At 41.8% G+C, this 22,274-nt stretch overlaps 2 protein-coding genes across 3 annotated transcripts; one reads left to right on the top strand and one right to left on the bottom strand.

The window, feature by feature from the left end:
* Positions 1 to 2,391: 2,391 nt before the first annotated feature.
* On the bottom strand, positions 2,392 to 4,894 carry borcs7 (BLOC-1 related complex subunit 7). 2 transcript variants are annotated; one of them, XM_086258223.1, is made up of 5 exons: positions 4,697 to 4,871; positions 3,087 to 3,149; positions 2,884 to 2,927; positions 2,773 to 2,793; positions 2,392 to 2,684 (listed from the first exon to the last, which is right to left on the bottom strand). In XM_086258223.1, exons 1-5 carry the CDS (start codon positions 4,826 to 4,828, stop codon positions 2,633 to 2,635), a joined length of 312 nt encoding a protein of 103 aa, XP_086114349.1. In that variant the 5' UTR covers positions 4,829 to 4,871; the 3' UTR covers positions 2,392 to 2,632. The 2 variants fall into 2 exon arrangements, with proteins under 2 accessions (XP_086114349.1, XP_086114350.1); XM_086258224.1 differs by lacking the exon at positions 2,773 to 2,793 and having other exon boundaries at positions 4,697 to 4,894.
* A 5,920-nt stretch (positions 4,895 to 10,814) lies between these two features.
* On the top strand, positions 10,815 to 16,340 carry cyp17a1 (cytochrome P450, family 17, subfamily A, polypeptide 1). Its single transcript, XM_086258214.1, has 8 exons — positions 10,815 to 11,213; positions 11,297 to 11,435; positions 12,020 to 12,255; positions 12,548 to 12,634; positions 12,938 to 13,156; positions 13,699 to 13,868; positions 14,141 to 14,244; positions 14,979 to 16,340. Exons 1-8 carry the CDS (start codon positions 10,899 to 10,901, stop codon positions 15,257 to 15,259), a joined length of 1,551 nt encoding a protein of 516 aa, XP_086114340.1. The 5' UTR covers positions 10,815 to 10,898; the 3' UTR covers positions 15,260 to 16,340.
* The last annotated feature ends 5,934 nt before the right edge of the window (positions 16,341 to 22,274 follow it).

Here is a 22,274-nt window from a genome sequence, read left to right as displayed (position 1 = left end):
GTTACAGCACTGATGTAAACATCTGTTTGTTGGGAGCAGTTCTGATTGTGCAGTCTGGCAGCTGCAGGGAGGAAGGAGCTGCAGAAACGCTCCTTCATGCATCGAGGACGCAGCAGTCTGTCTCTGCAGCAGCTCTGCAGCAACATCTACATGCATGTAAATGTTGGGAGACTCTGTCCATCAGAGATGTTATTTTGGCCAGAGTCGTCCTGTCTCCCAGCACCTGCACTGGGTCCAGGGTGCATCCCAGCACAGAGCTGGCCTTCCTGATGACTTTATCCAGCCTCTTCCTGTCAGCTGCCGATAAACTGCTGCTCCAACATACAACAAGTGTTCCTGTAGCTCCTGATAAGCCTGGTTGATGATAAGAGGTCAGCTGTGCTATCAGACTTTATCTTTTCTACTAATGTTTCTCCTCAGTAAAGTTTTCCTTGGTTAATTTCATTGTAACTGGTTCCAGTTGTCCCTTAATGGGACGGGTCACTGCAAACAGCTTTTACATTTTTGTTCTGATTGTGACAAACGTGTGAATCTCGTGCTGCGACCTTTTCACTCATTCAATCTGAACACGCTCTGACACTTAGGGAAGGTTTGGAGCCAGTGTGAGACAGAATGATGAGATTTCTTCTGCACCGCTGATCTTCATCCCACCTTTAAACGTCCCCATCAAAGGTTTAAGACCACCTAAAAATGGCAAAAAATGATATTTTTCATGGTTGGACCTCAACAAGCTTCAACAAGAAGAAATGGAGGGAGACAAAACATTTTTTCAAGCATTTATTAAAAACAAAGCTTAAACTGAAACGGGCTGTTTAGCAGCTGATCAAGGACCACACCTCCAGAAAAACATAAACCCCCTAAAACAGCTGTGCAGCAGTATATACACATCTGTGCTGGAGGCCCCGGGGCCGACCCAGGACACGCTGGAGAGATTGCATGATGGTGGATGTGTGGTCTGTTGTTGATGGTGAATAATAATGACCGAAACACAAATCAAGCTGTTGCTATGGAAAAGTGCAAACTGTATTTTCACAGAACTATACATGAACTATGAGAGTGTGTGAAACTCAGACAACCTTGTGATTGTCTGGAACCAGTAACGACACTGAAGTCTCGAGCTCATAACAGCATTGAGGCTGTGGGGACGGTTCCCACAGGACGTCCTGTTGGCCTGAGCTCGTTACAGACATCTGACAGAATGTACTAGAGAAGGTCACGATGATACTGAGGCCCCCGGGGTGAGATACTCAGAGCTGGAGTGAATAAGACTTGTAGAAGGAAGACCTTTGAATGCTTGAATAAAATGGTACGACCTAAGTTGATTTACTGTGAGCACATGATCTTTCAGGGAAATTCTTTTGTAACAGCAGCTGAAATGATCAGTCGTTCTTATTATTATTGGTGTTTTATATTCTTCTGCTTAGAGTGGCGGGGATGCTGGAGCCTGTCCCAGCTCCCTCACAGCGAGAGGCCGGTTACACTCCGGACCACAGCATCACACCACAAACAGTTTCTGTAGTTTTGCAACAACCTGCACACAGACTGTACTGATGGCCCCGCTACGTGCCTAGCCTTGGATTTCGCCTCCTCAGCAGCCTTGTTGAAGTCTGGTTGAACACGTGTGAACTCAGGAGCAGGGCTACAGGGACACCGGCAGGGCTAAGGAGCTGTTTGGCCTTCAGCTGCTGATAAATTTGTCCTTTTGCTCCGTGTCATCAGTCAGGGATGATGAAGAGCCAGCGTAAGAGAAAAACGTCCCTCAAATCTGAGGACTGTTTTTGATAAAGGCTTTGCCCATAATTTCATTTTGTTCCGTTGAGGTTGCCAGACTACAGCCTGGTATGTGGATAAAACACTACGTTTAAACTTTAGTTTAATATCCTATCAGATGAAAACGTGGCCACAAATATCCCTTCCTGTTCAAGAACGGGCACAAAAGTGCTGAAGCTGCAGGTGACTGCAGGTCCCGATGACTTGGCTTCACTTCAGCCTTTTATTCGATTTTGACTATTTTGTACGAGCGCTGCGTTCTGCGGTGCAAGCAGAATCATCTGCAGCTCAACCTGATAAAGCAAACGACTGTGGACCAGCTGAGGTCCTTTAACATGTGTAGGGTGACACCCTGTTGAGGCCAGTGCGTCCTGGATGCTGTGACATGCTGGAGCAGCAGGTTGAGGGTCGCAGATGCCAGCACACTCAATGCACTGATCCACAAAGCAGGTGATGCTGTGGGTGTGGAGCCGGACTCTCTAAAGGTGCTGTTGAAGAGGTGGATGTTGTCCAAGATGAGGAGATGCTGAAAAGTATCTCCCACCCACTCGGTGACGCGCTGGCCGGTCACAGGAGCAGCTCAGCGTCATGTTTCTCCTTAATGCAAGACAATGGACCAGCTCATTTAGTACTTTTATTGTCACACAGCCGTCCCACAGGTGTACATATAGTCCAGTATGACAGAAGCATGTGTGCTGTTTGATGTGACTTTAATGAACACAACATTTATGTCAAGTATCCCACGGTGGTTCACTGACGCAGAGACGCGCCTCCCTTCAAATGTTATCTCGTTTGAACTAAAAGTCCAACAGTGTCCTGAGACGCCGTCTGCAGACCGTGTAAACACAGCATGTCCTCTCCGTTACTTCAACAGGTGTCTCAGCTGGTCCTGCAGGTTTTTCGAGTGCTCCACACTGGAGGACAGAGGAACAGAACCAAGCTTACTGCTGAGAAATGCTCCAGCTGTTTCTCTGAGGCATAAACAGCTGTGGTCACACTTACTTCTTCTGAATGGCCTCCTGCCTTAGACAGAGACAGACAGAGAGACTTTACAGCAACCAGTTTAAGCAAAGCCAACAGGTTTCATACATGAAAGAGACGAGTGCTACTTACTGGTACTGTAAATGTGTGGTGATAATGGACATTTTTCTCAGGCTCTGCAAGAGATGAAGAGAGAGAGCAAGAGCACAGACACAGTTTTGGACCTCAGCGAACACCGAGTGTAAAATTGTTTTTGAGGATTTTCTTTCTCCAATAATGAAGCACATCTCATGTGATCGTGGAGATTTCCTCTGACCTATCAGAAGACTACTCACGTCCTCAGAGTGCAGGATAGCATCCTCCTGAATCACCATGCTTCTTGCTGCTTGACCGAGAAGCTGGAAGAGACATCCGCGGCAACGCAATCGTTACGATTATTCAATCAGTACTTCAACTGAGCAAACAAACCTCTATCACCATAGTAACATCTCACAGCTGTTTGTCACAGAAATATCAGGACAGCCGTCTGCAGTTGGAAACCCTGCGACAGACGGGCAGCGCGTCCAGGGTACGCAGCCTGTTGCCCTGTGACAGCTGAGCTTTGCTAAAGCAACCGTGGAAAACTCCACACCCACAGCACATTTAACAGAAAATCCTGAAAACAGGGAAACTCCTCAGGAAAAGGACAGCAGGGTTTTGTTCACTAGGCAAAAGTCTGTTTATTCCACATTACATGGTATTCTGGGATTTGTATCTCCTCCTGGGATCAAACTGGGATCAGGCAAACACTCAGACCCACTGGGTCGTGTTAGCGTTGGACCAGAAGAGTCAGTGTTTGTTTAATATATCGATTTGAAAGATTTGGTTAACAAAACAAAACGAAATTAAACCAGACGCCAGCTGTGCAGACGCACACTAACAATCAGGACTTACACATTTTTAACAAAAACTTCACTTCTCTGGCTTTTAGAAACAGATCTGTTAGGAAGCTTCGTTGAACTTAACTCTTAACTTCACAACAAAACAAGATTCACACGTCCGTGTGTTCGATGAATATCACAAACCTGACTTCCTACTATTATCATGAAGCTGCTTTAAAACAAACCTGCCCAAGTACCTGGAGGAGTTACTGAGATAAGTACACTGTGGCAACGTGCACACACAGACCTGCCACCAGTCGGGATTTCTCCCCACAGTCCAAAGACATGCGTGTGACGTGTAAACACTACGTTCACACGGTGCTTTCACATGAGTCATCTGCTTTATGTTCTTTCATTACAGATGTTTGTAGTAACAGACGCATCACATTTAGAACTGAAAACACGGAGTTCATACAGGACAGTAAATGTCTCTGCAGCTCAAAACTCACAAAGCTGCAAACTACCAGCAACAGAAGACCGTGAGTGAGCGAGTGAAGCACTGCAGCAGGTCAGTGCCCGAAGCATCAGGATGGCCCCAAACTTCTTCCCTCAGGCCATTTGGACTAATGTCACAGTGATATGTTCATGATCCCAGCAACATCCGCTGCTTCCTGCTTTAACTGCTTTAAGGATTTTCAGTACAATACACACACGTGCGTTTAAATGAAGTCAGGGCACCACGTGTCGAATTTGCCAGAACAACAACTGTCAGCTGTTCACATCTGAAACACCTGGCGCCATAAGACAACTCCAGCTGTCAGAGCAGCCGTCCACTCGTGTCCTGTTTGATTAATAAACAATGATCAGCTACAGTAACGCATATATTACAGCAGCGCTCGTCTTTTGGTGGGTTTTATTTTCTTTGTCAAATATTGAACATAACAGGCTGAATCCTTCCAGCATACACACTGATCTAGTTCCTGTAGTGTTTCCGTTAGCTAACAATGGGCTTTCCATTAGCTAGTTGCTCAAAGCAGACGCTAAAAATCACTAAACTTGAGTTAAAATCACTTGCGTGGCGATACCTCCTGACTGCGGGATCCTTTTAGCACTTGACGTGTCAACGCGATAACATCCCCGCTGCAGGAGCCCACTTTATCGGATAACAAGCCTTTGACAGACTGTCCGAACCGCGGCTGGGAATCAGCTGAAGCCATTTTCCTATGTTGGCTAGCGATGGTGCGCAGGAAAGGACAAACTACACAGCAACGAGTTCAGTAGATTAGATAGGGCTCCGGTGCAGACGCGCAGTCTGGCTGTGTGCAAATAAACTCCGCGTGTTTCTTTCTCACTTGCATGCAGTAAAATCACTTTTACTCCATTCTGTTCATCTGGCTTATTATTGACACGTTTCAGATGCGTGACGCTGATTAAAGTTGTACATAGGGTTGCCAACTCCCTGGAAAATAAATAAGGGACACCTCGTGGCCAGGGCCGGGCGACCCAGTTGTCTTCACCCTTCCCAGTGTGGTGAATTTTCTAGCTCTTTTTTTGTGTGTGAAATTATTTTTTTAACCATTTGACTTGAAGTTGATTTAAGTAGATGCATATTCTATTCTTTGTGATATGAACTCATGTGAAACAAATGATCATTTAGCCATTTATTTTTAGCTCAAAATGACAACATTAACACAATAAAACAGGTCTCTTTCTTAAACAGAAGCCTGTCATGCTTAACTTTTGAGAATATAAGTAAATCTTTCTTTAAAAGAACTCTGTCCTGCTTAACTTAAAATAATAGAAAACAATAGAAAGAAAAATATTCTTGTAACAGTGCACATTTAGTGCATTTAGTACAATTGGCTTCAGCTGAGGTATTATTTCAGCTTTTCTAATGCTAATCAGCTGCTCCTGTTTGAAAACCCGCTTGTTCCCATGATTACGCATCTTAACTCATCATCATTATTCATCTATGTATTACTTTTATGTATTAGTCATCTATTTGTTGTAATCATCTATCCTTGCAGTCGTTTATTACACAAAATAAATTCTATTATCACACTTCTGGCCACATAGCGCTGATATTCACTGCACATGCCCATATTAACGTTTTCCAGCCAGGTGTTTTCCTTTTCCCATTCTTCCCTTTCTCTGAGGGGAACAAACATTGCTGCTCTAACGCTGGGCTCACACTGTGCGGTTTTAGGCCCATTTTGAGACGATTTTTGAGTGATCGGACCGATTTTGGCCTTCATCGTGCGTCGTGTAGTATACGTGGGGTAACGAGAAGTGATTAACACCTCACGACCAGCTCCCGATCATCAATCGCTCGTGAGGTTCTCACCACAGCCGCTCACACTGCTCGCGCGCAAACACGTAAACGCCGTGAAAAAGACGGAGCAGCACGGCTGTGCAGCGTGTGATCTGGACACAAGCGATGGAGGCACAACTTGGAGAACTTTGGAAAGCTCATCCGAGCCTTTTCGATGTGGCATCACAAAATTATCACGACCACAACAACCGTGAAAATCAAGTCAAGTCAACTTTATTTGTCAATTCTGCCACATGTACAGGACATACACAGAATAGAAATTGCGTTACTCTCAAACCCTAGTGATTAGAAAAATGCAAATAAAATAATTAAAAAGTAAAAATTTAAATAAATACAATACAATTTTACGTATAACAAAAAAAAGCTATGCAATATACAATATACAATATTCAAGTAAGAAGGCATAGTGGTGCAAAATAGGCAAATAGTGCAAATGGGGATTTAGTAGTGTACGGTAAGAGATAGTGTAACAACAAAGTCTTATGAGGTCCAATGCTTAAGCAGTCCAATGCTCCACAAAGTGACTGGAGCAGGCCAGTGAGTGCGTCAGAGAGTGTGTGTGTGTGTGTGTGTGACAGAGTTCAGTGAGACCATGGAGGAGAGGAGGGGAGAGGGGGCAGAATCGGGAGGGAGTTTAGCTTCCTGACAGCCTGATGGATGAAGCTGTCCTTCAGTCTGCTGGTCCTGGCCTGGAGACTCCGCAGTCTCCTCCCTGACGGCAGCAGCTTGAAGAAGCTTTGCATTGGGTGCGTGGGATCAGCCGCTATGCAAAGGGCTTTTTTAGTGAGACGGGTGCTGTAAAATAGTTGTAAATAGTTGGATCTACACTGCTGCTCAATCACAGCTGCCTGATCAATGTTTTTCATTAGCAATTTAGCAAAGTTGATGGTGGTGGTGTGTCTGTGTGAGTGAAAGACAGAGAGAGCGAGCGACAGATTGTCTGTTATAACCTTCATGTTATGGAGGCACAGTGTGAGCACTCAGGTCGCATCAGAGCATCGGGCGTATAGTGTGAGACCCTGCATCGTGACCTACCAACTTCTAACCCCTGCGAGTCAATCGTGCAGTTTGAGCAGGAGCTGAATATCGTGACTGAAAAAATCGCACAGTGTCTGCTCAGCTTTAGGTGTACTGTCGTCCGAGACTTGCACCGCAGTGTCGGCGTTTGTTTCCCTGTTGGCCATGCTTCTTGTTGTGGTCATCTGTTGTCTTCCGGTATTTTCTCCGTAAGCGACCTTTCCTCGACCAATGAGATGAGCGGTAATCTGAATTGTCATAAGTGTGCTGTCAGCTCATTGGTCACAAAGCAGGAGAGGGGCTGGGAATTATGTTTTCAAACAAAGCGTTAATTCCATAAACATTTATAGACTACTTTTGATTCTCACTGTATTACGGGACAAAGTGCGTCGCTTATTAGCTCAATACGGGACGTGTACTTTTGTTTCTAAATACGGGACGATTCCGTTTTTTAAGGGACGGTTGGCAACCCTAGTTGTACAACATCCAGATTTAAAATGAAACTGTGGTCACATCATATCTTACAGCAAATCAAACTAGGAATGCTACAAAGCAACACATACTCCACCACAAATTAACTTCGTGCATTCGGCGTTTTCCTGCGTGGTTCCCATGCCTTTAATAGCTAACTGGGTCTTCTTTATGATGTCCTGCACAGTTATACACGCTTTTACATGCGCGTACTCGCTCATTAAACTGACGTAATACTCACTCTACTAAGTAACTAAGTCCTTTCACACTGTTTCCTGTGTGTGCCTTTGTCTTGTTTTCTATATATTTCCTTTGTTTGCTATTTATTGATTTTACTTTTTCACTCCTGCACAGTTGGTGTGGAGCTCCTGTAATTTCTTTGTACGTGTACAAAGTCAATAAATGGCTATTCTATTCTATTCTGTTCTATTCTGTTCTGTTCTGTTCTATTCTGTTCTGTTCTGTTCTGTTCTGTTCTGTTCTGTTCTGTTCTATTCTGTTCTGTTCTATTCTGTTCTATTCTGTTCTGTTCTATTCTGTTCTGTTCTGTTCTATTCTGTTCTGTTCTATTCTGTTCTATTCTATTCTGTTCTGTTCTATTCTGTTCTGTTTTGTTCTGTTCTGTTCTATTCTATTCTGTTCTATTCAATTCTGTTCTATTCTGTTCTGTTCTATTCTATTCTGTTCTATTCTGTTCTGTTGTGTTCTATTCTGTTCTATTCTATTCTGTTCTATTCAATTCTGTTCTATTCTGTTCTATTCTGTTCTGTTCTATTCTATTCTATTCTATTCTGTTCTATTCTGTTCTATTCTATTCTGTTCTATTCTGTTCTATTCTATTCTATTCTGTTCTGTTCTGTTCTATTCTGTTCTATTCTATTCTATTCTGTTCTGTTCTGTTCTGTTCTATTCTATTCTGTTCTATTCTGTTCTGTTTTGTTCTGTTCTATTCTATTCTGTTCTGTTCTGTTCTATTCTATTCTGTTCTATTCTGTTCTGTTCTATTCTATTCTGTTCTATTCTATTCTGTTCTGTTCTGTTCTATTCTATTCTGTTCTATTCTGTTCTGTTTTGTTCTGTTCTATTCTATTCTGTTCTGTTCTGTTCTGTTCTATTCTATTCTATTCTATTCTATTCTGTTCTGTTCTGTTCTATTCTATTCTGTTCTATTCTGTTCTGTTCTATTCTATTCTGTTCTGTTCTGTTCTATTCTATTCTATTCTATTCTGTTCTATTCTGTTCTGTTCTGTTCTGTTCTATTCTATTCTGTTCTGTTTTGTTCTGTTCTATTCTATTCTGTTCTGTTCTATTCTATTCTATTCTATTCTGTTCTATTCTGTTCTGTTCTATTCTATTCTGTTCTGTTCTGTTCTATTCTATTCTGTTCTGTTCTATTCTGTTCTATTCTATTCTGTTCTATTCTATTCTGTTCTGTTCTGTTCTGTTCTGTTCTGTTCTATTCTGTTCTGTTCTGTTCTGTTCTATTCTATTCTGTTCTGTTTTGTTCTGTTCTATTCTATTCTGTTCTGTTCTATTCTATTCTGTTCTGTTCTGTTCTGTTCTATTCTATTCTGTTCTATTCTGTTCTGTTTTGTTCTGTTCTATTCTATTCTGTTCTGTTCTGTTCTATTCTATTCTATTCTATTCTGTTCTATTCTGTTCTGTTCTATTCTATTCTGTTCTATTCTGTTCTGTTTTGTTCTGTTCTATTCTATTCTGTTCTGTTCTGTTCTGTTCTATTCTATTCTATTCTATTCTATTCTATTCTGTTCTGTTCTGTTCTATTCTATTCTGTTCTATTCTGTTCTGTTCTATTCTATTCTGTTCTGTTCTGTTCTATTCTATTCTATTCTATTCTGTTCTATTCTGTTCTGTTCTGTTCTGTTCTATTCTATTCTGTTCTGTTTTGTTCTGTTCTATTCTATTCTGTTCTGTTCTGTTCTATTCTATTCTATTCTATTCTGTTCTATTCTGTTCTGTTCTATTCTATTCTGTTCTGTTCTGTTCTATTCTATTCTGTTCTGTTCTATTCTGTTCTATTCTATTCTGTTCTATTCTATTCTGTTCTGTTCTGTTCTGTTCTGTTCTGTTCTATTCTGTTCTGTTCTGTTCTGTTCTATTCTATTCTGTTCTGTTTTGTTCTGTTCTATTCTATTCTGTTCTGTTCTATTCTATTCTGTTCTGTTCTGTTCTGTTCTATTCTATTCTGTTCTATTCTGTTCTGTTTTGTTCTGTTCTATTCTATTCTGTTCTGTTCTGTTCTATTCTATTCTATTCTATTCTATTCTGTTCTATTCTGTTCTGTTCTATTCTATTCTATTCTGTTCTATTCTATTCTGTTCTGTTCTGTTCTATTCTATTCTGTTCTATTCTGTTCTGTTTTGTTCTATTCTATTCTATTCTGTTCTATTCTGTTCTGTTTTGTTCTGTTCTATTCTATTCTATTCTGTTCTATTCTATTCTGTTCTGTTCTGTTCTGTTCTATTCTATTCTGTTCTATTCTGTTCTGTTTTGTTCTGTTCTATTCTATTCTGTTCTATTCTGTTCTGTTTTGTTCTGTTCTATTCTATTCTGTTCTGTTCTGTTCTGTTCTATTCTATTCTGTTCTATTCTGTTCTATTCTATTCTGTTCTGTTCTGTTCTGTTCTATTCTATTCTGTTCTATTCTGTTCTGTTTTGTTCTGTTCTATTCTATTCTATTCTGTTCTGTTCTGTTCTGTTCTGTTCTGTTCTGTTCTGTTCTATTCTATTCTGTTCTATTCTATTCTGTTCTGTTCTGTTCTGTTCTGTTCTATTCTATTCTGTTCTATTCTGTTCTGTTTTGTTCTGTTCTATTCTATTCTGTTCTGTTCTGTTCTGTTCTGTTCTATTCTATTCTATTCTGTTCTATTCTATTCTGTTCTGTTCTGTTCTGTTCTATTCTATTCTGTTCTATTCTGTTCTGTTCACAGCAAAATCTCCAGTGTTAAATTAACACTTTTGACAGTGTTATATGTTTAAAAGTAACCTAGTCAGTTTTGAAGATTAACAAAGACTAACACTGAGCAGTGCTGGTTTTCTAACACTGGAAAATAACTCAAAATGTTAGAAATATTCCAGTGTTAGAAAACCAGCACTGCTCAGTGTTAGTCTTTGTTAATCTTCAAAACTGACTAGGTTACTTTTAAACATATAACACTGTCAAAAGTGTTAATTTAACACTGGAGATTTTGCTGTGTTCTATTCTGTTCTATTCTATTCCTGTTCTGTCCTGTCCTGTTCTTTTCTACACTTTTACAGCATCTTGTGTAGTTCTAGAAAGACTGAGTGTCATCTTATCTTGTTTGAGTTGTCACAGTCCTACAGATTCAAGGACCTGGCCTTGAAGTTGCTGCATAAAAGCAGCGCTCCGCAGTGGTTGGGAAACCTTGAACAGATATTTCCTGGGATGTTTCAGCTCTGTTGAACCAAGCGCCTCTGTCACTGATATGGCTTGGTTTTGGTATCTGTGTGTGTTCATGTTGGTGGGCCTCACTTTGTTAGCACTGCAGTTCAAGTTCAGGATGTCTGCACATGGTTCTAGGGAGCCGCCACACCTCCCTGCACTACCACTCATTGGCAGCCTGCTGAGCCTGCAGAGTGAATTACAACCACATGTGCTTTTCAAAGAACTGCAGGTAAAATACGGACAAACATACTCGCTGATGATGGGCTCCCACAGCGTGATTGTCGTCAACCATCATGTGCACGCCAAAGAAGTCTTGCTCAAGAAGGGAAAGACGTTTGCAGGAAGACCTAGAACTGTGGGTATAACTCTCTCCTAAATGTCCTGTTCTGTTTGGTTGTTTTTTGGATTGGTTTCCATCATGTCGTGTTTGTGATGAAGGTAACTACAGATATTCTGACTAAAGATGGGAAGGACATTGCATTTGGAGACTACAGTGCTACGTGGAAGTTCCACAGGAAGATAGTCCACGCAGCCCTGTGCATGTTTGGAGAAGGCTGTGCCTCTATTGAGAAGACCAGTGAGTACAGTTCACTCCTCTAGTTTGATACCACTCTCTCATGTGAGACTGCGTATGGCAGGCAGATCAGCAGCAATAAATCACAACAGGCAGACGCACTCATTTAAACGAACACACTCGAGGACTTTTTTTACTCTTCAAAGCATTTAAGCATAGATTTAAGTTAAAGAGAAATATCTAATGCAATGATCAGTCAGCAGGTGGAAAGGACCTGTTTTTACAAAGTGATTGGTCGTTCTACTCTCATTCTACTCTCATTCTACTCTCATTCTACTCTCATTCTACTCTCATTCTACTCTAGCACAATGAAAATAATAAAGAGAAACAATAACGTTTATTTATATAGAGCTCACAACAAAAGTTTGGCAACAGTAGGAAACTGTGTGTGTGTGTGTGTGTGTGTGTGTGTGTGTGTCTGTGTGTGTGTGTGTCTGTGTGTGTGTGTGTGTGTGTGCGTGTGTGTGTGTGTGTGTGTGTGTGTGTGTGTGTACAGAGAGATTTCAAATGCTCCAAATGCAGTAATATCTGCTGTAGTGTTTCTAAGTATGATAAATATGTAAGGTAATGAACTTTGTCTTGCCCAGTTTGTGCAGAGGCCCAGTCTCTGTGCTCCGTGCTGTCAGAGGCAGCAGACGTGGGGCTGGCCCTGGATCTTTCTCCCGAGCTGACTCGCGCCGTCACCAATGTTATCTGCTCTCTCTGCTTCAACTCGTCCTACTGCCGAGGCGACCCAGAGTTTGAGAATATGCTGCAGTACAGCCAGGGCATTGTGGACACTGTGGCCAAAGACAGCCTGGTGGACATTTTCCCCTGGCTGCAGGTAAGCAGCAAGAACTCAGAGCAGAAACAATCAGACCGCAGTGTAAATGTAGGCAATCAACAGAAAGATAAAGGCCGCCTCGTTGCGTTTCCTTAGTGGGATTACTGCCACTCTGGTGTTGCTTAGAATCTATGGTGAAAGAATGTGAAGAGTGTCTGATCCACACACATTTGCAGTGCATGTTTATAATGATGCTAGCACGATCGAGCTCTCGCAGCACATTGTGAGCGATGAGCAAGAAGGTGACAGTTGGACCGTGATGTTTATCAGGCTGTTTTTGTCTTTATCACAGATCTTTCCTAATGCAGACCTACGTCTCCTGAAACACTGTGTTTCCATGAGAGACAAACTTCTACAGAAGAAATTTGATGAACACAAGGTAACCCTTTAACCACGGGGCCATTAGTGTTTGAAATTTAAAGGTAGTGTACAGTACAAACTGCTCTCTTAGTCATGTGCCCCGTACCTTATACCACATACTTGGTTCCTTTCATTTGTACAAATGCATCGGCAACATTTGAGGCAGAAAAACCACAATGTTGTAGTAGAGCTGTGATCCTGTGCAGCTGTGAGATGGTGGACATTATCACACGGAGACATACTTGACTACAGCGGTCACATTAGGTTGCTTTGCTAAATAAATACAAAGCGTTCTGTACGCTGACATGCTGCTCCCTCACAGGTGAATTACAGCGACCACGTGCAGAGAGACCTGATAGACGCTCTGCTAAGAGCCAAGCGCAGTGCGGAGAACAACAACACATCAGAGATAAGTGCAGAGTCCGTGGGCCTGAGTGATGACCACATTCTCATGACAGTGGGAGACATCTTTGGCGCTGGCGTGGAAACCACTACCACTGTGCTCAAATGGGCCATAACGTACCTGATTCATCACCCAGAGGTAAGGCTCGATCAGCAGCAGTGTTTCCACGAGGCGCGTGGCGTGGGTTTCAAAGATGTCTGATGAAAACGACCCTTCTCCTCCTCTCTGTCTGTGGTCTAAAACATGTTTAAAACTCTGAATCTAATTAAGTTTAAGCATCTTTTTACAAACTATACCTATGCAACATCATCAACACACACAAAGTCATTAATAAAGTCAGTTGTTGTGAAGCTGCAAGAAAACCACAGCTGAATGAAGCATACAGACTCCAGGTGGCTGCAGCTGCAGATCAGGTTACTCACCTGCCCGGAGTGTGAATGTGAAAGCACACATATGAAAACATGCCGAGTCTCACAACACGTAAGTGATGTTAATCTGAACTTGTGTAGTAGCATGCCACGCCCTTTATTCCCATTAATGTCCAACTTGCAGCAGCCAATGGGAATAATATTTTTATTGATTCTAATCAAATGCAACAGAGAAAAACGTGTGAATCCTGAGTGTGTGAAGCTGTTAAAGAGCATCTCCGATGCACAGTGACTCTACTGCTTCATGTTTAGGTGCAAAGACGTATCCAGGATGAGCTGGACAGGACGGTGGGTGACAGCCGCTCTCCTAAACTCACCGACCGAGGCAGTCTGCCCTATCTGGAGGCCACCATTAGGGAGTTATTACGGATTCGCCCCGTGGCACCTCTACTCATCCCCCACGTGGCTCTCTGTGACACCAGGTACAGCGATGCTCACTGAGTTCACCCATTTAATAAAGCCATGTTGACACACAGCAGAGGTGACTGCTGACTGCGTCGATCTATTAAAATGACACACTTCTGTGAAAAGTGACCAGGCTGTTTATTAGGACAGGAAGCTTACTGCTCTGTACTGACAAGTAGGACTGATCTGGGATCTTCTGTTTCTGAATGAAGTCTTAAAAATACATTTACCTGATGCACAAACACCATTGTCAATCCCATGAGTGAACTGGGAGCTCTTGTCTCTGTAGCCTTGGAGATTTCACAGTGAGGAAGGGAACTCGAGTCATTATCAACCTGTGGGCTCTGCACCATGACGAGAAGGAGTGGAAGAACCCAGAGCGGTTTGACCCTGGTAAGAGCAAACATCTGTCCACAGTTTAATATCCAGTTATGGAAACTGATTTTATTCTCTGAGGCAAACGTCTGTTTGGTTTCTTCCCTCAGTCAAGGATGATTAATGGTGATAGAAAGGCAGACACTGTCTCTGGCTCCTATCATTGTTATGGCTTTTGGCTACTTAAGTTAATACACAATAACAGTGACATCAGGGTGCTTTGAATTGTATGTTAAAGACCCGACAAACACCCTGTTTTTGATGGTTTTTGGGTTGAAGAAGTCACCTGGATGAGTGACGAAACGTTTCTCCCACTAAAAAAACGGCCACGTCCAGATGAACAGAATCAACGTTTGGGGATTTACTTACCTGGATCATTGAGCATGCCATCCATCCATCCATTCGCTTCCGCTTATCCTTTTCAGGGTCGCGGGGGGCGCTGGAGCCTATCCCAGCTGCAGCATTGAGCATGCATCAAACGATAATTTTTGGACTTTCAAATTCTCCAAGGAATCTGAAAGTCCAAGGAGAAAGGACTCTAATAGCAGCAAGTCAGTGTCTCACCAGGAAACCCTCACCTTAGGGGATACCTGGAGTCTTGTTCCCGTTTGATTCACCGCCACTGTTTTAAGATCGAGACAAATACATGAAATCCTGAACCAACATATGTATACAGGCTGGATCTGACAGTTCTTTTAGTTTAGCTTCTGTGACCATCCCAGCTGGTGAAACCTGTTGTTGTTGCTCTGCAGGCCGGTTCTTGAATAGTGAAGGCACAGGACTGACGATCCCATCACCCAGCTACCTGCCCTTCGGTGCTGGGCTGAGAGTATGTCTAGGTGAGGCCTTGGCCAAGATGGAGCTCTTTCTCTTCCTGTCCTGGATCCTGCAGCGCTTCACTCTGACTGTCCCACCAGGCCATGATCTGCCAAGTCTGGAGGGAAAGTTCGGAGTGGTCCTGCAGCCGGCCAAGTACAAGGTGAATGCCACAATCAGACCAGACTGGGCAAGACATAAGTGCCAGGCAGAATAGTCCTATGGCTGTGAATACGTACGCACCATCAAGAAGGAAAGCAAGCTTGCAGCACTGTGACATGAAATCTTATTTTTCTGAAGTGTAACACAGTCTCCTGTAACAGCTCCAAACAGTCTCTTTATTTTTCTACTGTGAGGAGAACGTATCGGCCGGTGTCGCTAACTCTGCTGACATCAGGAGGCAGGATGCTTTCTCATTTTCAAATGTACAAGGTGACGTCTGTGATGAGATCATATAACACAGGATGTCCATTCACAGGATGTACACCCAAAATTTACTGCAAAAACTAACCCACAACACAAAGATGTAACCAGGTAATCTCAAAATGTAACCACTTTATTTTGATCCTGAGAACACAAATAAAGGTTTACACGGTAGAAATGTACTGCAGTGAAAGGAACAGGATGTCCCTTGTGGAGATACAGAAATTCTTTTATTGCTGCCGTATAACCTGCATCATTATAACTGCATTAATAACATTCTTTACAGCATCATTCCACTTAATAATATTTCTCACAGTATTGATACTGCATTACAGCTGTTTATTGAAGATGTCCATTTGAGGATCCTTTTATTATGATAACTTTTATTACAGGTACAGCCAGAAGTATTTTATGCACATTGCATATCTGTGCTTATTTCGAGTTGATGTTCGGTTCATTAAAGGTTTTAAGCTTCACTGGCGTGACTGTCCAGGTGATCCATGCTGAGGGAAACTAGAACATAGAAGGATGACTGCATACATGCTTACAGTACATATAATACATATAATCTAGGAATGTGTCCGGCCTGAGGCCTTAACTCATTTGAGTCAATAATTAGCCTCAGAGACCCTGAGGGCTTGAAGTTTACTACCTTGTATGGACGGTGTTATAGAAAAGAGAAGTTCTATGTCTGCTTATAGCTATTAAAGATGTACGATTAACTGTGACTAATGTCTGGAACCTATTTTAATCTGTCATTGACGCCGTGGGGGGGCGTGTACCCCACTGCTTTATAAGTATCCACAACATGTATTTTGGTCAGAGGACATGTGCTGATGTTTTCTCCTGGTAAATAAACTCATCGTTTGATTGCACTTCTCTGGGGCCTCCGTGGTTTGTCTCACTGCTCTGCATTGATCGATTTCGCGACACCCCCATCAAATGTAAATTATGTTTACTCAATATAGTAAATATACTTGCATATACATATAAGTAGGAGAACTGCTTAAGGACAAGGATGTATACATAAACATATCCAGACCCAGCTCGCAGGAACCTGTGACAACAGTTTGTCTCCTGTTGCTCCGGCTTTTCTTTTAATTTGGTGTTGAGTCATAAACGAATCATCGTCCTGCATCTGCACCCTTCATCAGTGTGACTGCAATCACACCTGCAGCGTCACATCAAACGTTCCCATTTTATCCTTCTCACCTTACTACTCTACATTGTTGCTCTGTCCATTAAGGGCCATTCTGTTTTATTTAAAGAGCAAATATTGGGCCCATGTGGAAACGTATGCTCTAAAACAACCTCTTTCTATGTTTTTATGTCTCATACATGTAACTGCAAAAGCACTTCAAACCAGTTTGTCATACAAGAAAAATTTAATATGACACGAGAAACAAGTTAAAAGAATTACCCCACAAAATACTTCAATGTGGCATCACCAGGTTTTCACCCAACAAGAATCAGATGCTGCGTTTAGACTTTGGGCTTCAGGATGTATATCATACAAACCCTGGTGTCATGTTTCTTGAAGAACTGGATCATAAATGTGATGCAAATATAAAAATGTTGTTTTCTGGGAAGTTTCTTATAAAACATTTAGCATGATAAACTTAAACCCTGAGAAACAGCCAATGAAATGATGGCAAAGAGCCTCAGATCTGTTTACATCCTCTTCACATTTCAGTCAAAATGTATGAAAAACTGATCAGCATTTGTTTGGCTCATGGTTAGGCCGTGAATGCACAGCCCGAATTCATATAGCATAACAATTAGAGTGCAAACATGTAGCTCGGAGGCTAAGAGAACACCAAACGTTCTGGGCTCAGAATGAGGTGGAAGAAGGTTCTTTCTAAAGCCTCGTTAGACTTACAGCTAACATCACTGGACCTACATTACTGTCTTTGAAATGCCAAAACTCTAACAGCAATGTTTTGTTCATTTAAAAAACCACATCACAGATCAAACGTTATGTAGTGAAGAAATGAGAACAGATAATATAGGATACGTAAAAACAGGAAAACAAACAACAGTCAGAAACTCGGGGAATCCTGTGTGAGCTGTGTGAAAGAACCTGATGTGCAAGTAACAAGTACAAGTACAAGTACAGTAACACGTTACTGTAATCTGATTACTTTTTTCAAGTAATGAGTAAAGTAAGGGATTACTATTGCAAAAACGGTAATTAGATTACCGTTACTTTCCCGTAGGAACGCTGCGTTACTGCGTTACTAAAACCGTGATTTTTTGTGAGAATGTCTCACGACAGTGACGTAAGCGAGTGCGCCGTTCGTGACGACAGCTGTGTGCAGATCAACAGTGGATCACATATCGAGTGCAGAGAGAGTATGAGCGTGCAGCGTTTAAAGCGTGGAAGTACTGACCTTACTTTGAGTTTGATTCCATAAAAAGAGACAAAAACATTAGTGCCCGCTGTGCGTGGGAAGAAAACTTCTTTTTACAGCGAAAAAACCCCTAAACTTCCAACAAGCACCGAGTAGCTACGACGTAATGGGAAACTCACAGAGAAACTCGCGGATTCTTCCACTGACCGCGGCACACCTGCACCAGGGTAAACCTCCGCCTGCCCCACTCCTGCTTTACAGGTGAAAATAGAGCAACAGGACCGCTGAGTCTTTGACTTTATTTATTTTCTGCTGTGTTTTACTTGCATCTATTTGAAAGACTGAGTGTAAACACACAAATATTTTATTTTATGAGCTGGAATGTGCAGAAAATAGGTTTAAATGTTAAACTAATTTCTTCCAGTCAGAGAATGTTGCATATAATTAAATTTTTGCTTGATGCATAAAGTTAAAAGATTAAAACTAATAAAACAAGTTTTAAAAAGAGACGTTTCCATTTGATTACATTTTGTATGATGGATTATGCAGAAAAAGTAGAATTGGGCTGAAAGATCTATCACTTTATCACCTATTCAGGTTGTAAATCGTGTTTTTAAAAAGTAACTAAGTAACTAAGTAATTAATTACTTTTGAAAATAAGTAATCAGTAAAGTAACTGGATTACTTTCTGGGGGAAGTAATCAGTAATTAGTTACTGATTACTTTTTTCAAGTAACTTGACCAACACTGGCTGTGTGTCATTTGTGGGCGGCTCTTGTACAGCTCTGTATGTTAATGTGTCTTTTGGACGTGTCTTGTAGGCGGGGCTTCTGTGTGCCTTGTGGGCGGGTGTTCTACAGCTGTATGTGTTTGGTCATCACAGATGTCTTATTCCCCAAAGTACCCAGACTGTTGCTTATCGTTTTATGTGTTGGGTTTCATCACACGCTCTTCTAAGATTTTCTGACACCAGCAGCACAGACACTTCTTGTCCTAATGTAGCTAACACCAGCTCCGCCCTACACGGCTAGGACACCTCAGAGCATCTGTTGGTTGCCCAATAGAAAGCCTCCATTTTGATGTAAAATAGGTCTAAATATTCCCAACTGATCATTCAGGTTACTCTTCAGTACTAACAGATCCTGTTCTGCCTTCACACAGGTTGTTAAAGTGGGCAGAAAGAGGACAGCTCTCAATGGAGCAATTTCAAAGATTGTTGCTGGGCACCTCAAAATCAAAAGATGACAACTATAACAGGAAGTAAAGTGTGATGTTTGTTCAAGGACAAACGGGTAATTCCAACCATTCAGTGCCATTTGAGTCCTCATGACAGAACCGAGTATATTTTGTATAAAAGTGGGCCTTTGCTCATGTCTAAAAGCTCGTCCTACACTATTCCCCCCCCACAACGTAATCATATGTATCCAAGCTTAGTTACTTTTACAATAATCACTGATTTTTTAGTACAAGTAAAGTTAATAAGCCATGTTCCCAATCATCTTTGTTCAAACCCTTTTGCAAGAAATGTCTCTTCATGACTTTAATCATTTTATTAAAAAATTGATCATTTTAAATAAAATTTCTAAAATGAATATGAAACTTTTCCAACCTTTAGGGGAAATATAACTTTATTGAACATTAAGGATGACTGGGGCATAAAGTCTCTAATGAATGTAAATAAAACCGTCGATCAGGTGACTCTGAGGCTTCGTTGTGCTCTTCTGTTTTCTGTCTTGTAGTTTAACGTCTGTACGCGTCGTTCTGGTGGAGGTCTCTCTTCTTGTTAGCAGGACGTTCTTCCCTCTCACAGCATTAATTTATCAACAGTCTTATGTAATTAAGGGTTGCAGTATTCATCTTACAATGTAAATCACACTGGAAAAACTACGGTTAAGAAGTGAATTTTATTCAAATCAAACAGTGTGCGCCACATTCAGCCATGTCCAAACCTGACATGACAAATGCATTAAAATCTCAAACTAAAATAAACTGAGACAATGAGTTGATACTGTTACGAAAATATAAACGAATCCTGATGCAGATGTTCCTCTGGATCCAGGTGCTGTTACAATAACAAAATAATGTTAACAAGGTAAATATTTGTGTAACTCTAAATCCTAAATGATGGCGAGGAGACAGATGTGGACAATCCTGGTGACAGCATCTACACACACTGTCCACATAGCCTTTTATCATCTGTTACCATCACAGCAAAGACACTCGGTGGTCCGACACAGGTGATGCACAAACCTGCTTCATTGTCTAAACACGCGTATTACACTTTAATCTCCAAGTTCAAACAATAATGTCAGATTTGGACTATAACACCCGTCTCTCTCCAACAGTTTGTATCTGATATGGTTTCACATACAGAGGGGTGACATTTATATTTACAAAGAGCATAAAGTCTGTCCTGTAACAGGATCAGTGATCCCGACAGTAGACTGAAGGACGCTGTGCTTCCAAAGATCTTCTCATATTTGCTGTTCTGCAGAAATCTGATCTAACATGTTGGAACAAAACATCCCAAACTGTGTGTTTCATCACTGTTAATGGTGATCCTGTGATCCTGGAAAAGACCGAGCCATCAAGTTACAAATGTTTTATTACAGGTTAAAGGTCATCACTCAGGACAGCTGTGTGTGGATAAACTGTTGACAAACAGGCAAAAATAATGGAGTTTTTCCCATTAAGTCTTATCTCAGTGTGTTACTGAATGTATATTAAACCAGGCTCCCTGAACACTCCCAACATTAAAACACTGGGTGCAGGTACTTTGGGATGTACCGCTCACCCAGGGAGTCCCACCTGGCTTCACAGCAGGACAACAACGACAATAATCCAGCTAACAGTTCCCAACCCGATCATCTGAAAGCAGGGTCGTGTTGCAAGGAAGCAGCTGGACCTGCACAGGATTCAGCAGACGGCTGGAAAGTCCGATTTAACGCTCCGTTTCTCTGTAGATAATTTGAATAAACTGGGGTTGCTCTTTAAGTGAGACCACAAAATGTAATGTTACAGGTTCCCAAAACTTCTAACAAAGCACTCTTATCACAATCACAAGGAAAACCAGAAAGAACAGGAAACAAACGACTGATTGGAGTGTGAATGACCACGTCACCTTCTGTGGACCCTCTGATCTTCTCTAAGTTCACCTGTGGGTCAAACAGGACTTCAGCATGAATATATGCTGGTTTCACTGCAGCGCTGCATGTCTGCAGAGGGACTGCCATCTATTGGTTAAACTAGGTCATTACAATATTGTTATTTGTGTTAATGGCAGCTCAACTTCGTGAACTCACCTCATCACCCAGCGAGGCTGCAGACACATGCCTGAGCCACGTCAGTGGTTTCAAACAGTTTCCAAAAGTAAATCATTTTGTCCTCGTCAGTCTCAGCAGATCATCATGAAAACATTTCTCATGGTAAGAGTTGAAACACAGACAGCAGTAAAGTGGAGGGTCCACTTTCATCCAGACAGTCAGACGAGCGCAAATATTCCCAGGATTAAACAAAAGGAGCCATCGAAGGTGAGCATGTGTGATCAGAATGTTAAACTGTGATGGTCTCTGCAGCTCGCTCCTGTTATCTGCAGTGAAGCCTTCACTGAAATGGATGAGCTACAAATATAGCTGGATAATAATTCTCACAAGGCGCACATGTCAGGCACACACACATTATGAAATCATACAAACGTATGGCGTCTCCCATTGTGCATTATGTTTTTGAACATTTCATAAAGTAAAGTAAATCCGTCGGGTATCTTTGTTGGACAGACATCAATTCTGACGCCTAAAGAACCAAACGGGACAAAAAACCACTTTTATCATGTCTCCCTGTGTTGATCTTCATTGTGCAGCACCTTTGTCAACATTCGTTGTTTTAAATGTGCCATAAAAATACATTTGACTTTGACTATGACGGCAGAGCTCACAGCAGAATACGTGTGTAATATTTAACAGACCTGTTCCAGCGACTCATCAGAACTTTGATTTTTGCTGCTGTTACAGGGACAAAGTGCCTGAAACCCTGGAGAGAAACACTAAAAAACATCTGTTTGTGCATCCGTGCAGCTTCTTCTGCTAATTCAATTCACACTTGTTGCCAGATAGTGTGAGAAATGAAGAAGATTCATCAAACTGCAAAGAATTTTGGGAGGCCACCAGAGATGCAGATACATCGGTATTTAAAGGAAAAAGCTGAACACCACGTAATAAACAGGCTCCAGAAAACCTTCCCAGCTGTGTGTTGGTGCAACCAAACAAAATTTGAAATCACAGCCAGTGTAGCCTGTGGTGCACCGTGCGTGCAAGACTTATAAAAGCACCATTCATCTTTTTCAGGTTAATTCAGCTAGACACCAACCCACAGTCCAACACAGCTCTGTAGCTGTCAGTTAGTTCTGCACAGCCAGGCTTCCTGGTTAAAAGCCAGGATAGAGAGCGGCGGTGGATAACT

This window comes from Aulonocara sp. 'chitande type north' Nkhata Bay, linkage group LG13 (assembly GCF_057382095.1).
Source record: "Aulonocara sp. 'chitande type north' Nkhata Bay isolate Kocher_YH1m ecotype deep benthic linkage group LG13, A_spYH_male_GT1.1, whole genome shotgun sequence".
NCBI classification, from domain to species: Eukaryota; Metazoa; Chordata; class Actinopteri; order Cichliformes; family Cichlidae; genus Aulonocara; species Aulonocara sp. 'chitande type north' Nkhata Bay.
Note: the sequence above shows the minus strand (reverse complement) of the source record. Positions and strands in the feature narration are given on the sequence as shown.

Excerpts from the sequence above, each read along its gene's own strand:
- borcs7 (XM_086258223.1), bottom strand. The coding sequence starts at position 4,828 with ATGGCTTCAGCTGATTCCCAGCCGCGGTTCGGACAGTCTGTCAAAGGC. Across the intron at positions 2,928-3,086 it reads CTATCCTGCACTCTGAGGAC|AGCCTGAGAAAAATGTCCAT; the intron begins GTGAGTAGTCTT and ends CATCTCTTGCAG. Across the intron at positions 2,794-2,883 it reads ACCACACATTTACAGTACCA|GCAGGAGGCCATTCAGAAGA; the intron begins GTAAGTAGCACT and ends TCTCTGTCTAAG.
- cyp17a1 (XM_086258214.1), top strand. The coding sequence starts at position 10,899 with ATGGCTTGGTTTTGGTATCTGTGTGTGTTCATGTTGGTGGGCCTCACT. Across the intron at positions 11,214-11,296 it reads TTGCAGGAAGACCTAGAACT|GTAACTACAGATATTCTGAC; the intron begins GTGGGTATAACT and ends TTTGTGATGAAG. Across the intron at positions 14,245-14,978 it reads CCCAGAGCGGTTTGACCCTG|GCCGGTTCTTGAATAGTGAA; the intron begins GTAAGAGCAAAC and ends GTTGCTCTGCAG.